Source organism: Myxocyprinus asiaticus, chromosome 44 (genome assembly GCF_019703515.2).
Source record: "Myxocyprinus asiaticus isolate MX2 ecotype Aquarium Trade chromosome 44, UBuf_Myxa_2, whole genome shotgun sequence".
NCBI lineage: Eukaryota > Metazoa > Chordata > Actinopteri > Cypriniformes > Catostomidae > Myxocyprinus > Myxocyprinus asiaticus.
In genome coordinates this window covers 21358039-21374557 of record NC_059387.1, presented here as the reverse complement: position 1 = coordinate 21374557, position 16519 = coordinate 21358039, and the positions used below count along the sequence as shown (strand labels likewise).

The 16519-nt window shown below is 44.4% G+C and overlaps 1 protein-coding gene across 1 annotated transcript in view; it reads left to right on the top strand.

The window, feature by feature from the left end:
• vipr1b (vasoactive intestinal peptide receptor 1b) overlaps positions 1–16519 on the top strand; it is a 140021-nt gene that overhangs the window by 56570 nt on the left and 66932 nt on the right. Inside the window, exon 3 of the mRNA XM_051687777.1 lies at positions 5783–5893. Within this exon, the coding sequence (XP_051543737.1) occupies positions 5783–5893 (111 nt within the window). The remainder of the gene's footprint in view (positions 1–5782; positions 5894–16519) is intronic.

Here is a 16519-nt window from a genome sequence, read left to right as displayed (position 1 = left end):
GACAGACTTTTACCAAAATATCACAAAAATACACACTTAAAAATGATATTGAATTGCATTGGAAGTCTCAACACAGATTGTACACCGTGAGCTCAGAAAGCTGGAATTTATGACAGAGGTGGCATTCGATAACTTTAGGCCAGAGCAAAGAGACATATACACTGATGCAAGAAAAAACAGAATCTGGAAATAAGGTGGTCAGATGATCAGAATCCTACATCTACAACTGGATAGGTTTATGTTTGTCCAAAGAATGTCTTCAACCCACAACCTATCTGTAGGTACAGTTGTGCTCAAAAGTTTGCATAACCTTGGAGAATTGGTAATATATGTACCATTTTTAAAGAAAACATGAGTGAGCAGGCAAAACACATTTCTTTTATTTCTTATGGGATTCATATTCAACTAAAGGTTATACCAGAATGGACAATCATAAAAAAAAAAAAAAAATGAAATGACCCCTGTTCAAAAGTCTGCATACCTTTAGTTCTTGATACTGTGTATTGCCCCCTTTAGAATCAATGACAGCGTGCAGTCTTTTGTAATAGTTGTCTATGAGGCCCCAATTTCTTGCAGGTGGTATAGCTGTCCGTTCGTCTTGGCAAAATGCCTCCAGGTCATGCAAAGTCTTTGGTCGTATTGCATGAACCGCACGTTTGAGATCTCCCCAGAGTGGCTCGATGATATTAAGGTCAGGAGACTGTGATGGCCACTCCAGAACCTACACCTTTTTCTGCTGTAACCACTAGAGGGTCAACTTGGTCTTGTGCTTAGGGTCATTGTCATGCTGGAAAGTCCAAGAGCATCCCATGCGCAGCTTTCGTACAGAAGAATGCAAATTGTCTGCCAGTATTTTCTGATAAAATGCTGCATTTATCTTGCCATCAATTCTCACAAGATTCCCCATGCCTTTAGAGCTCACACACCCCCAAAACATCAGTGAGCCACCACCATGCTTCACAGTGGGGATGGTATTCTTTTCACTATAGGCCTTGTTGACCCCTCTCCAAACATAGCACTTATGGTTGTGACCATAAAGCTCTATTTTGGTCTCATCACTCCAAATTACAGTGTGCCAGAAGCTGTGAGGCGTGTTAAGGTGTTGTTGGGCATATTGTAACCGGGCTTTTTTGTGGCATTGCCACAGTAAAGACTTCTTTCTGGCAACTCAACCATTCAGCTCATTTTTGTTCGAGTATCGTTGTATTGTGCTCCTTGAAACAACCACACTGCCTTTTTCCGGAGCAGCCTGTATTTCTCCTGAGGTTACCTGTGGGTTTATCTTTGTATCCCGAACAATTCTTCTGGCAGTTGTGGCTGAAATCTTTCTTGGTCTACCTGACCTTGGCTTGGTATCAAGAGATCCCTGAATTTTCCACTTCTTCATAAGTGATTGAACAGTACTGACTGGTATTTTCAAGGCTTTGGATATCTTTTTATATCCTTTTCCATCTTTATAAAGTTCCATTACCTTGTTACGCAGGTCTTTTGACAGTTCTTTTCTGCTCTCCATGGCTCAGTATCTAGCCTGCTCAGTGCCTTCACGTGAGAGCTAACAAACTTATTGACTATTTATACACAGACACTAATTGCAATTTAAAAAGCCACAGGTGTGGGAAATTAACCTTTAATTGCCATTTAAACCTGTGTGTGTCACCTTGTGTGTCTGTAATAAGGCCAAACATTCAAGGGAATGTAAACTTTTGATCAGGGCCATTTGGGTGATTTCTGTTATCATTATGATTTAAAAAGGAGCCAAACAACTATGTGATAATAAATGGCTTCATATGATCACTATCCTTAAGTAAAAGACATGATCAGTCATATTTCCAAAATCAATGCCAAAATTTCACAATTTCTGCCAGGGTATGCAAACTTTTGAGGACAACTGTAACTAATGGGGGTACTGATAGGTGATTTATTATGGGACAGGCAACCATCTTTTGGAAGTAAATTGGTGTCATGCACTATTGGTGTTAAACACTATACATGATCAGTGCTGTGCTATGATGGATTACATGTAATCTGTATTACATAATAATATTACAAAAATAAAGTACTTGTAATCGGATTAATTACATTTTAAAATACTTATAATTGGATTACAGTTACTTTTTTATAGATTACATGATTACATATTAACAAGGCAATGGCAGTAAAATGTTAATAATTTATTGATCATCCTAATCATTTTTTTTTCAATCTTTTACATTCTAAATCAGCACACTGCTGATATACATTCGGTAGGACTTTGAGTGTTTTCGGAAGAGAGGGGGAGGGTTGTGTGTTGCACTCAGGACTGATACCAGCTACTAGCCAGTCAGTTGAAGATGGAGCGGTCTACCTCAGCATTTAACCACTGGATCTCTAGAGATAATTTCATTTTTAAGGAGAGACAGAAAAACAACACTGTGTAATGTAAACTCTGCCTTCCAGAAGTTAATATCCTGTCAACTCTGAAGGATTCTACGTTAAATCTAAAGAAGCATTTGGAGCCATGTTTGTGTGTGTGTTTTTCTTTTTTTTTTTTACTTTCCATCGCAAATCTAACCAACTCAAACACATTTTTTCAATTATTATTTTAATTATCACCCTGTGTGTAATATAACCATGTCTCAATGTCTTTGGAAGGGTTTTGTCCATCAAACCTGTTAAACTCAAACATATTTGAGTCTGTCATTGATGGAGGGCCTAGACCTCTATCAGCATCATGGGGGAAATATGAAAATATGAAAACTTCCTTCATATTTTTACATTTGCAATCATTTATCTGAATTTGTGGACTTAAGCACCACACCAGGAGACAATCAGATGCTTTTCACAAGCTCCACCAATCACCAGATGTATGCAAACATTAAGTATTTGGGATCAGATATAAACATTGAGTGTGTGTTTAGAAATATTGTTGTGGCGGCAGGGCGGGCCGAGTGGCGTCTGGGCAGAGTGAGGCCGGGAAGATAAGTGGTGAAAGAGTTCTACCTGTGTGCCACACCGGTCTCGCATTCCAGTAAGGGACGGCAGGAGTATTTAAGGAGAGGAGACAGCGGCAGACAGAGAGAGAGAGAGACACACAAATCTGTGTGTGTGTGCGCCTTTGTTTGTTTTGCAGTTTATGTTATGTTTGAGTTCAATTTGTTATTAAAGTTTTACGTTGACTGTTCAGCTGGTTCCCGCCTCCTCCTTGCCCATCTTAAGAACTTTGTTACACTGGTGCCAAAACCCGGGAAAGAGGAAGGATGCGCTGTCGTGGAGTCCTCGCCGCTGCCATCCGCCGGTAAGCGGAGGAGCCGCTGCAGTCCGCCAGGAGGAGGAGGAGCCGTTGCCATCCGCCAGGGGATGGAGTCACTGCTGCCGTCCGCCAGTAGCTGGAGGAATTGCTGTCGTCCACCAGGGGAAGGAGGAGCGGCTGTCGTCCGCCAGGGGTCTGAGGAGTGGCTGAGCGTGTCCGGGCCGGCGAGCCTGTCTCTCTCTCCTCTCTCTCTCCTCTCTCTGCTTTCTTTTCTCTCTCTCGATTCTCTCCCTCATTCTGTCCCCACTCCCAGAAGTAGGAGTAGGTCACAGCCCGGAGAATTCCCCGGCCTGAGTTTGGCAATGGGTGTATGTGGCGAGCAGGGTGGGGCCGAGCGGCGTCTGGGCAGAGCGAGACCGGGAAGATAAGTGGTGAATGAGTTCCACCTGTGTGCCACACCGGTCTTGCGTTCCAGTGAGGGGCGACAGGAATATTTAAGGCAAGGAGACCGTGGCAGACGGGGAGAGAGAGATGCTGTGTGTGTGTTCGGCGTGTCTGCGGGGAAGCAGCACGTGAAGTTGTTTTATGTTATGTTTAAGAAATAAATGTCTACGTATTTGTCAAGCTTCCTCCTTTCCCATCCTTGAATCGTTACAATTGTATAATGTATATATATAATTATATAAATGTATTGAAAAATAGTAAGGCTTCTCCTTTTGCCTTTCACCTTTTTTAGTTCCCTAGTCCATGTATTTAACCCTAGAAGTCTTCCAGTAGATACTCATACAATCATCAGATTTCAATTTAACCTGCAGTGCTGTGATGATTTAATATACAGTACATATCCAGAATCAGTGTGCTTACCCACCCCCACATCCATATACCTAAAGACCAAGTATCAGAATGAGGTGGATTTTTAAACAGGCCAGTTACCTCTGGAACATTCCGCTGTAGCTTGGGGAGTACAAATAAGATAAACTATTTGTCAGTTCTCCACATTCACAGTCAAGGGCCAGCTCGGATTGTCTCATGAATCAGACTGATGCATTCTGGGGACACGAGTTGCATCGTAAATATTCAAAATATTATGGGTATAGCAATAAGCTGATACCATGTCTCGATTTATTGTGTTCTCAGGTGTCCAATTGAGGGATGAGGAAAGTGTGAGTTTTAGAGTCCTGCTCTAGAATAAATGCAGTGATATATAATTTACTAGTTGTCCTAGTAATCTAAGGCATGGATCTTGGTAGCCTATATTATTACATTGCTTATAAGGCAGTGCTGTATGGATATATCTCAAACATTTTGGTTGGGGTTTGTTCTAAACCCCTTACCCTAAATATTACACTTCTGCAACTAATTCAGCCTGAACCACTTAATGTACAGGCTCCATTCCATCTTTGTTTTGTGAAAAAGTTCAGCTGTATATGTGTAATCTATTTTTAATTTTAAAATGTATTAAGAAATGTAAGATTCTTATGAAATTTTAGAAGAATTTGAATATTCAAAATGTAGCCGACAACGATGACATCCCTATAACATTTTCATATTGAATTGCTATTGGTCTTCTTTCTTACATCTATTTGCATACTGAATTGTGATTTGTTTTTTCACCCAAAAATGAAAATTATCACATCATTTACTCATCCTCATGCCATCCCATATTTGTATGACTTTCTTTCTTCTGCTGAACACAAACAAAGATTTTAAGAGGAATATCTCAGCTCTGTAGGTCCATTCAATGCAAGTGAATGATGGCCAGAACTTTAATGTTCCAAAAGGACATAAAGGCATCATAAAAAATAATCCATAAGACTCCAGTGGATAAATCCCATGTTTTCTGAATGATATGATCGATGTGGGTGTGAAACAGATACATTTTTAAGGCCTTTTTTATCATAAATTCTCCTCCCTGTCCAGTAGCACGAAGAATGTGAAAGTGGAGATTTGTAGTAAAAAAGGACTTAAATATTGATCTGTTTCTCACCCATACCTATCATATATTTTCTGAAGACATGGATTTAACCTCTGGAGTCATATAGATTATTTTTATACTGCCTTTATATGATATTTGGAGCTTCAAATTTCTGGCTACCATTACTGTCAAATGGAGAAAGCCACTTGCATAAAATGGACCTACAGAGCTGAGATATTCTTCTAAAAATCTTGGTTTTTGTTCAGCAGAAGAAAAAAAGATACACATCTGGGATGGCATGAGGATGAGTAAATGATGTGAGAATTTTCATTTTTGGGTAAACTTTTTCTTTTAAGACCATCGTCTGAAAACAAGATGCATGCTGAGTGTCATAACGATGGCAAATTCATGACAACAGCTCTGATGCTGCATTTCTTTTATGCAGAACCAAAGCCTAAAACCTAAGCTTACCTAAAACTTTAACACGATTCTACTGTTGCATTACAAGTACTGGTATTTTCATATTGAAATGCACATCTAGTTTACTCTCAAATTTGAATGTTTTTTAATTTTATTTTTTCTTATACTAAAGCTAAGATGATGTTGCATTAAATATTTGTTCTACATTCTTTTGGTAGGTTGCCAAGGGATGTGGGATATGATTGCTTGCTGGCCAGCAGCCAAAGTTGGGGAACATGTGGTGATTCCTTGTCCATATTACTTTAGACACTTCTCGGACCACCATGAGGGTAAGATGAAATCCCCATCTAATTCCTAATGATGTTAATCAACAAACTCGCTCTTGTAGAAAAGTGTTAAGTATAATTTGTCATCTCGTAAAACCCAGCCTTGGTCATGTTTGTTGGTTGTATACCCCATTAGGGGCTGTGTGAAATTTAGGTCAATCGATTGACAGTTACGCAGCTTTACAACTAAAAAAGAGTCACTGAACATGTTTCAAGTTTAGAATCTCATCTGCTACTCCCACATACTCACCAGAGAAGTTACTTTGATATTAGACCTCTTCGGACAAATTTGTCTGCTTGGGAAAAACTCTAAAATCATCCCTAAATTCTCTGAACATGAAGCTAAACAGCATGTTTCCCTCTAGCAAACAGGACTTTAGCAGTATTATGGAAGCCCATGAGTGCAGAATAAAAAGAATGAAGAAATAAATGACCAATCTATGAATTTGAAAATAAAAACTTGGATAAATAAACCAATTTATAAATGGACAAATAAATAGACCCATTTAAACGTGTTTATTTAATTCATGTTTAAAAATCTAATTATAATTAACAATTAAATTGTGCATTAATAAATTGTGTATTTAACATGTTAAAATGCAATTAAATGTAACTATAAAATAGCACATTAATAAGTCATTTTTAAATGCACCTTTTAAATTGCGTATTAAAATAGCATTTGGCAATTGCTTTTCTTCATTCACATGCCATTGGCTTTCTTTTTCATTTTACTTTGGATTTTTTTCCTATTTGCCAGTTGCTTTTCTTTCTCCATTTGACAATTGAGTTTAAAAATGCCATTGGATAATTGGCTCATGGGAGCAACCAATGAACCTTTGACTCAGTTTTCAAGCATGTCTTTGGAATGATAATTTAAAAATAATGTATTTTCCACATTAACCTGCCTTGTACATGACTGCTTATAATGTCGCAAATAAAGTCTGCTGCTTAATATGGTGTTGTGCACATCTTCATAAAGATGTTTATTGTTTAACAGTAGCTATACGCACATTAATCACACACTGCACATTGGCATTAAAGTGCTTTATGAATTATTGCTACTTTTATCACGTACTGTACTTCTCTTACAGTTGTAGTCTGGGTGTTATGGGTTTAACATTTTCATAATTTAATTGTGTACAGTTGAATTCTATCAGACTCGATTGTTTTTTATATTTACTTGACACAGATAATGGCAACTAACATGTCATAGATGTTTGAGGTGAAATGTCAAAGCTTTAGGCTAAACCTTTTCTGAAAAAAAAAGCAAAAAAGTGTTTTACCCCTGCTCTCCCCCTTTACTGTTTGAAATGTGTTAAATGAAGCCATGTCACTTGAAAGATATAACTTTTATTGAAAGAAAGAACAACATTTCCGGTTGTGTAAGTGAACAGCAGTATCACTTTATCAAGCTATAAACAGAAACAGATTTGTAAAGTTTAATCTGTTTGAATCCCAGTGGTTGTGGATGATCCCACAGCACAGCACAATGAAAATGCAGGATAGGGGATTTGTTCACAAAAATGGCAGAGAGAGAGATGTCATACAGTAAAGTCAGATGACAGCTTTCTCCAGTGACTCGGTACTCAGTTGAATTTACTACAGAATTCATTAACAAAAGACTCTTCATACATGACAAAGGACGTCTTCTCTGATAAACCTTTTTCAAATTATAATTTTTTTAAATTAACCTTACAGGCAGCACCAAACTACATCAGTCCTGACGGATCTCCTTAAGCCACTAATAAACTAATAATATATTGATGATACTTTATACTTTTATTTGCCATTAACAAACATATACTGTAGGTATGACTAATTATTAACAGATTAGTAGCTAGTTCATCAACATTTAAATCTTTCAAATCAAACTTTCAGGACATTCATAACTACATTAATGTATTTTCAATTTTAACTGTCTATTAAGCATTGTATAATACAATAATGCTTTATGGGTAATTCATGAAAGTTATTCAATGTTAATATATTTTACATGACATAAACTACCAGAAAGAAGCAATTATGCATCTGTATATGCTGGTTTTTTTTTATTGTTTTTCTATGTAAATATGAGCCAGACCAGTGGTTCCCAGTCTTTTTACCTTGAAGCCCTCTCAAGCAAGAAACTCTGCTTAAACCATCTTCATGTGGTATATCTCTCCCTCAGTCTCTGTGTGCGCATGAAAGAAAGAGAGAGAAGGAGAGGACAGTGCAAAAATGCAAAAATAACTAACGTGCCTCTTTTAAAAGTATTTGGTATATGAGAGAAGATACATTAGGGAGCTTTAATTGAGATGGTAGGCTGCAATAATAAGTTCATAACTTTGGGTGTTAGATTAGCTGTTACTCACGCTGGTGCATCCAAATAATTTTCTGCATTCGCAAGCAGTAATTTGCTCTCGCAAATGCGAGTAAAACGCTGGCACTGTAGAGCCCTGATTATTGTAAATAATCACGAAATTTAGACTGACCCGTTCTCAAATCACTTTACACACATTCAACAAAATTAGTGACAGTACACGCAAGAACCAATGTGCATGATTTTTTTCTCCTCTACCTTTTCTCCTGCCTTGTTTAAACTTTCGCCAGACACCGCAGTGCTTCCTAAGTGGAGCTTTCCACAGCCCAAAGCGTTTAGTCAGTGTCAGGTGCGCTCACAGCTGCACTTATGTAAACAAAGATGTCTCACGCACACCAGTTTCAAATGGGGGACAAGATGAATTGCTACTTAAATTTCAGTCTGTTCCTCATACAACACTATCGAATGGCTTAAGAAGAATTTAAAAATAAGGCACGAGTGAAATTAATGGCTTGCGCAAAGCAATTTTATGAAGGGGAGATATGCAGGAGCGGGTGATCATCTGGTGGAGAGAGTGTTCCGCGACCGCTATCGGCCCTTCAATAACATATAACGTGTGGAGAAGGACAGTTGGTGGACCTTTTGGTTTGGGCTTAGGCACATACCCAGGGACACCATGTAACGCTTTGGTCTCAGGTCCGTTTTTATTTCAGTGGTTATTAAAGTTTTTCCAGTATCATTAATTATGGGTAAATTATTGTTCAGCAGTTTGTCCTGCAGCAGTATCAATTTTTATTCTTTTTTTTTTTTTTTTTTTTTTTTTATTGAAAGTATATAGGCATAATTAATATGTTTAATGTATTTATGTAACACAAAGCATGCCTAAAATTACAGAACAATGTTGTCATTGTGACAAATGTTCATTCATTCATTCATTCACATCCTTTTTCAATTAAGTGTAACTTTTCATTTAGTTTTCGTAGTGTTTTTTAAGTAATTTTTTGTGAAATAAAGTCAAAAGACAGTGGGGGTGGTGGTGGTGGGGGGGGGGTGTGAAGGTTTTTCTTGTTTCAGAGGGAAGCGTGACCAAAACATATTGAGAACCACTGCGGGGGAGGGGTAATTAAAACTGAGTCAAAAGTTCATTGGTTGCTCACATGAGCCAACTGTCCAATGGCATTTTTAAACTCAAAAGCATTTGGCAAATGGAAAAAGAAATGCCAAAGCAAAACGAAAAAGAAAAGCCAGTGGCAAATGGATGAAGTAAAGCAATTGCCTTATGCTTTTTTAAGATGCAATTTTAATGGTGCATTTAAAATGACTTATTAATGTGCTATTTTATTATTAGATTTAATTGCATTTTAAACGTGAATTAAATACATGATTTATTAATGCATAGTTTAATTATTAAATATAATTACATTTTTAAACATGAATTAAATAAACAACTTTAAATGTGTTTGTTTATTTGTCCATTTATAAATTGGTTTATTTATTCACTGTTTTATTTTCAAATGAATAGATTGATAATTTATTTCTTCATTCTTTTTTAATTGGCACTCCACGGCTTCTAAACGGTATGTCGCTATGTATGCATAAGTAGTTAATAGAATTAATAGCATGTTTGTAGAATTCATAAGATAACAAGTTTGGTAAGAAAAAATTTCATACATCACAGGTCAATGATAGACTATTTTTAGACAATGGAATCTGTATAATATATACAGTATATGCAGATATAACAAAGTACAACTGGTGACTGAGGGGTTAAATTTTGTATGCATATTGACTGCAGAACCGCTGTGCTTCAAGTGGAAGCAATGTGCAATGCGTCAGGCTGCAAATCAGACCCATTGATTGGCCGCCGTCAGGGGTGTGTGTACAGTCATTAGATCACACTTCTTTATCTGAAAATCTATTCATTGGGTCTCAGCCACATTTGACCGGAAACTATTAATCATCAGCTCATGTATTAAAAGCCTGGCAGCCCACCAAGTTCTCACATAACACTATACAGGCCCTCACTGTTGAAAAGATGAGCATTTGTGGTGACCATTTGGATGCTGATGCGGTGATCTCTAATGCTGTAGTTAGATTTAGATTTGCAATGATTTCTGTGGAATGTATCATGCAGATTCAGAGATTCAGGTACACTCTACAAGACAAAGCAAAACAACCGATCTAAATTTCATATACTGAAAATATAGCTTCTGTGTTGGAGGAAAAAAAATTATTGAGAGCAATCTCCTTTGAGGAGCTCTGGGATTTAGGCAATTATTTTCACACAGAACACTTCAGGAATGAACAGCTGTGAGATTGCAAAAAAGATTCTGTAAAAAATGTCTTTGAAATATCCTTTTCCATTCTTCTCAACTGCTCATTCATGCGGAAGCTGTTTATATGGGACTATGGACAATTCCAGTCAAAGGGCAGGCTCGGTTCTACAGGGGTGTTTGACAGTGCTAATAACCTTCAAACGAACATTAGACCACACTTGAATATGTAATCCTAATAATATTGCATATTGGCAAAGCAGGTTCCCTATCTGTCACTCACTCGACGTTGGTGTCGATGTAGTGACACTAGGGGTCACTCTTGGGAGCCCGAGACACCTCTGGTCTTTGATAAAAGGCCAATGAAAATTGGCGAGTGGTATTTGCATGCCACTCCCCCGAACATACGGGTATAAAAGGAGCTGGTATGCAACCACTCATTCAGATATTCTCTTCGGAGCCGAACGGTCATGCTCATTGAGCTGAATACTACTGTTCATTCACCTGCTGGATCTGACGGCGCATTTCAGCGGCTTCTCCCTCCTCTGCACTGGTGCACTGCAGAGAATGCCCCTGGGCGCTTCGGCAGAAAAACTAGAGAGTATATTTTCTGAAAGAGCATTTTTCCCCTCTAAAAGAGTATATATTTCTCTAAAAGAGCGCACACACGGAACGTCTTTTTAAAGACGCGTCTTTTTAAAGATGCTTTTCCGATTGTGTGTTATTCCTGGTTGTGCTCGTTATCTCTCGCCTTCTAACGGTCACGATCACTGTCTTTCGTGTCTGGGCACTGCTCACGCGGAGACAGCGTTCGTGGATGGTCACATTCTTATTGCGAGAATGTGTCCATGGCAACGTTGCGGTCGCGGCTCGCCTTCGTAAGGAAGCGAGCAACCCCAGAGGCTCCCGCCTCGGTCCTTTTACCCACGGGTTTGAGGCCAGCGCGGCTAGCACTGGGGGCGATTTGGGGACCCCAATGGGACCGCCTCCGCCGGGTATCCCCCCGCGGACCTCCCATTCCCCAGCACGCTCGTCTGCCCCGATCGGGCTTCCGGGTGAGTCTGCCGGCTCGTCTCACGGCGAGTTCGACCTCTTATTCGGAGCCTGCGAAAGTGATGAGCTCTCGAGCACAGCATCGGAGAGCGGGCTCGTCCAGTCGGAAGCCTCAGCTGGGCTCCTCCCTTCGGGGTCGATCGCCCAGTCACAGGCTGACGCGGAGATGACGACATGCTTTCCCGGACAGCCGCGAGCGTCGGTTAGAGTGGATTTCACCGCTCTTCCCTGAACCCTCGCGGCTCTGTGATTGGTTCCTGGGCTTGCGGCGCCGATCAAAGCCACGCCCCGCTACGTTCCTTTCTTCCTTTCATGAAGAGCTGACAAGGTCGCGGAAGGCACCTTTTACTGCCCGGTCCCGATCTTTTCAGCTTCCCCGCTCTCACTACCCTCGATGGTGGGGCAGCCAAGGGTTATTCGGCAATCCCCCGGTGGATAAAGGCGCTCGCGGTGCACCTATGCCCGCAGAGCGCCGCCACCTGGCGTGGGTGCCCAAAGCCCCCGTCCAAGGCCTGTAGGTTTACGTCATCTCTGACGGTCAAAGCCTACGGCGCTGCTGGACAAGCCGCCTCCGCCCTGCACGCCATGGCTCTCCTGCAAGTCCGCCAAGGCGCTAAAGGAACTGCACGAGGGTAGTTCCGCCCCGGGATTGATGCAGGATTGGTCCAGGAGCGCCACCTTTGGCTCAACCTGGTCGAGATGGGTGAGGCCGACAAGACACGATTCCTTGCTGCCCCCATTTCCCAGGCGGGCCTATTCGGCGACACCATCGAGGACTTTGCCCAGCAGTTCTCGATGGTAGAGCAGTAGATGGATGCTAGCCGGCTTGTCCTGCCCCGGCGTGGCTCAAGATCCCGCACCCCATCTACTCATCGCCGAGGGCGTCCCCCTGCGGTGACTGCACCGGCTCCGCCGCAGCCCGCCCCTCCGGCCCGGCCCCGGCGTGGAGCCCACCGCAGGAAGCCGAAGCCACCCGTCTCACAGCCGGCACCGAAGAACCCACGGAGGTCTTCGAAGCGCCCCTGAGATGGGCGACCCAGGGACAACGAAACCCGCTGCTCTGGAGCTCGTAAGCAGATCTTCATCTTTTTGTTACCTTTTGCATTTAATTGGGCTGCATGCCCAAGTGGCTGCAGTACTCAAGAGCTCCGCAAGAGTGGTTTCCTTGTTCCCTGGGTCACATATTCGGTGTGTACGGCTGGCATCACGACCACCGTCCACCACTCCATTTGGCAGGTTGGCGCTCCAGCGGCGGTCTCCCGCCCTGAGCGCCCAGCTGTGGCACAAATCCGCCCCCTTTGTGACAGTCTCCACGGGTCATGAGGACAGGCCTCTTCCTCCCCCGTCCCAGGCTGTTCCGGGGGTGGTCACAAGGAGCCAGGTAAGTGCTTCGATGTCCTCGGACTCAGCACGGCCACGATGTGGTGTGGCACCTCAAGCTTCGCCCCGCCGCGAGGCCCCACCCGCCGGTACATCCGATGACGTTGTCCCTTTGGTCCCCCTTGTGCGGAACTCGGACGCATGGCTTGCGCTTTCCAGTCCGTCACGAGGGCTGGTCCGGACCGTCTGACTCGGCTGCACGATTCACTTTGCTGGACATCCGCCCAGGTCCAGCGGTGTCCACTTCACCTTGGTAAAAGACGGAAACGCTGCTACCTTGCGCGGAGATCGCTACCCTCCTACGGAAGGACGCGATAGAACCTGTCCCTCCAGCCGAGATGAAGAAGGGGTTTTACAGCCCCTACTTCATTGTACCGAAAAAATGCGGTGGGTTGCGGCCAATCTTGGACCTGCGAGTACTGAACCGGGCCTTACACAGACTCCCGTTCAAGATGCTGACGCAAAGATGCATTCTAGCGAGCGTCCAGCATCAAGATTGGTTCGCGGCGGTAGACCCGAAGGATGCGTACTTTCACGTCTCGATCCTTCCTCGACACAGACCCTTCCTGCAGTTCGCGTTCGAGGGTCAGGCGTATCGGTACAAGTCCTCCCTTTCGGCCTGTCCCTGTCTCCTCGCATCTTAATGAAGATCGCAGAGGCTGCCCTTGCCCCGTTAAGGGAGGTCGCATTCTCAACTATCTCGACGACTGGCTAATCCTAGCTCACTCTCGAGACGGGTTATGCGCACACAGGGACCTGGTGCTCTCACACCTCAGCCAACTAGGGCTTTGGGTCAGCTGGGAAAAGAGCAAGCTCCTCCCGGTTCAGAGCATCTCTTTTCTCAGTTTGGAGTTGGACTTACGAACGAGTGCGCCCAGTCGGTGCTGGCCTGTTTGAAGGCATTCAAACAGAAAACAGCGGTTCCACTGAAACATTTTCAGAGGCTCCTGGGGCATATGGCATCCTCGGCGGTGGCCACCCCGCTCGGGTTGATGCATATGAGGCCGCTTCAGCACTGGCTCCAGACTCGAGTCCCGAGACGGGCATGGCGCCACGGGACACACCGCGTGGCCATTACGTCGGTCTGTCACCGCCTTTTCAGCCCTTGGACCGACCTCTCGTTTCCACGAGCAGGTGTTCCATTAGAACTGGTCTCCAGGCGCGTCGTGGTCACGACAGACGCCTCCAAAACGGGCTGGGGCGCTGTTGGCAACGGGCACGCAGCCGCCGGCCTCTAGACGGGTTCGCGGCTGCGTTGGCACATCAACTGCCTCGAGTTACTGGCAATTCTGCTCGCCCTGCGGAGGTTCCGGCCGTTGATCCAGGGCAAGCACGTGCTAGTTCGGACAGACAGCACGGCAGCGGTAGCATATGTCAACCACCAAGGCGGTCTGCGCTGGTAGACACGTTCACTCAGGCTAGGGCTCCCTCTACGAGGCGCCTGTATGCCTTTAAGTGGTGTCTGTTCGCTAAGTGGTGTTCTTCCCATCAGGAAGACCCCCAGAGGTGCGCAGTCAGATCAGTGCTTTCCTTCCTGCAAGAGAGGTTGGAAGGGAGGCTGTCCCCTTCCACCTTGAAGGTGTACGTTGCTGCCATAGCAGCACACCATGACGCAGTCGACGGTAAGTCCTTAGGGAAGCATGATCTGATCATCATGTTCCTAAGAGGCGCCAGGAGGCTGAATCCCTCCAGGCTGCGCCTTGTTCCCTCATCGGACCTCTGTAGTTTTTCAGGGTCTACAGAGAGCCCCCTTCTAGTTTTGCAGTCAGCCGGGCTTAAGGCACTCTCCTTGAAGACTACCCTCCTGACTGCGCTCACTTCCATCAAGAGGGTAGGTGACCTGCAAGCGTTCTCTGTCAGCGAAACATGCCTGGAGTTCGGTCCGGACTATTCTCACGTGATCCTGAGACCCCCGACCGGGCTATGTGCCCAAGGTTCCCACCACTCCTTTTAGGGACCAGGTGGTGAACCTGCAAGCGCTGCCCCAGGAGGAGGCAGACCCAGCCCTGTCGTTGCTGTGTCCGGTGCGCACTTTACGCATCTATTTGGATCGCACGCAGAGCTTTAGAATCTCTGAGCAGCTCTTTGTCTGCTTTGGTGCACAGCGGAAAGGAAGCGCTGTCTCCAAGCAGAGGATCACCCACTGGCTCATTGACGCCATAACTATGGCATGTCTCACCCAAAACATGCCGCCCCCGGTAGGGCTACGAGCCCATTCTACCCGTGGTGTAGCGGCTTCTTGGGCCCTGGCCAGAGGTGCCTCTCTAACAGACATTGCAGAGCAGCGGGCTGGGCAACACCTAACACCTTTGCAAGGTTCTTCAACCTTCGGGTGGAACCGGTTTCGTCCCAGGTAGTGGCACGCAACACAAGCGGATAAGCCCGGGATAGCCGGCCGGGTGTATCGCTTGCACATAGCGCCTTCCACCTCCTTTTGAGCTGAAGACGTGCGCTGTTAATTCCCAGTAGTGTTCACAAAAGTTGTTCCCTGGTTGACTTCCTCCAAGCCCTGTGGCAGTCGAGTTTTCGGAGAGACTCGCTGCCGGCCCAGTACACGCGCTAACTAAGAGCCCGGTTCTGGGGTAGGTGCTCCGCATGTGGCGGTTCCCTGTAAGGCTAACCCCATGCGATCTATATCTTCCGCTTGTTCGTTTCCCTACTGGCAAACTGCGTCTTCCTTGGGCAGAGCCCCTCAGTCTCCATGTTGTAGTAACTCCTCCCCCATTGGGCAGGATCTACCTTGAAGGCTCTCCACATGGTTGGAAAGACCATGTGATGTATTCTTCCACTTAAATATCCCCCCCTCTCTTGGGGCGAGGTGTGGTCTCCGCGGTGTCCTCCCCTTGGGAGGGACACCCCCCGACTAGACCTGGCGGCCCAGTCGGATAATCCCCCTTCTTTTTTAGGGAGTTTAAAAAGAGAAGGGGAAAGAGGCCACGACTGCGTTAAGCCTGTCTCTATTTCTGGGTAGTCGACTTGTCCCCAAAAAGGGCCGTTTGACACTCATAACTGTGTTGGGGGAGGTTACGTGTCGACCTGGTGCGCTGGCTATGAGGCACACAGCAAGTCTGCCCACCACGCACCGCCAGTTCACGTAACACAGTTCAGCCTTGTGGCGTTTTGTATAGGGACCCCTAGTGTCACTACATCGACACCAACGTCGAGTGAGTGACAGATAGGGAACGTCATGGTTACTGGTGTAACCTCCGTTCCCTGATGGAGGGAACGAGACGTTGGTCCCTCCTGCCACAACGCTGAACTACCCGCTGAAATGGCCGGACCTTATATCGGCTCCTCAGCGTAAAACCTGAATGAGTGGTTGCATACCAGCTCCTTTTATACCCGTATGTTCGGGGGAGTGGCATGCAAATACCACTCGCCAATTTTCATTGGCCTTTTATCAAAGACCAGAGGTGTCTCGGGCTCCCAAGGGTGACCCCTAGTGTCACTACATCGACACCAACGTCTCGTTCCCTCCATCAGAGAACGGAGGTTACACCAGTAACCATGACGTTTTCTTGAATCCTGAGCGAAGACACACATACAAAATCCCTGCATCAAAACTAATAAACGTGTATGGTCTAGCAAATCAGTGTTTCCTTATTTGCAGGCACAGCATTCCTG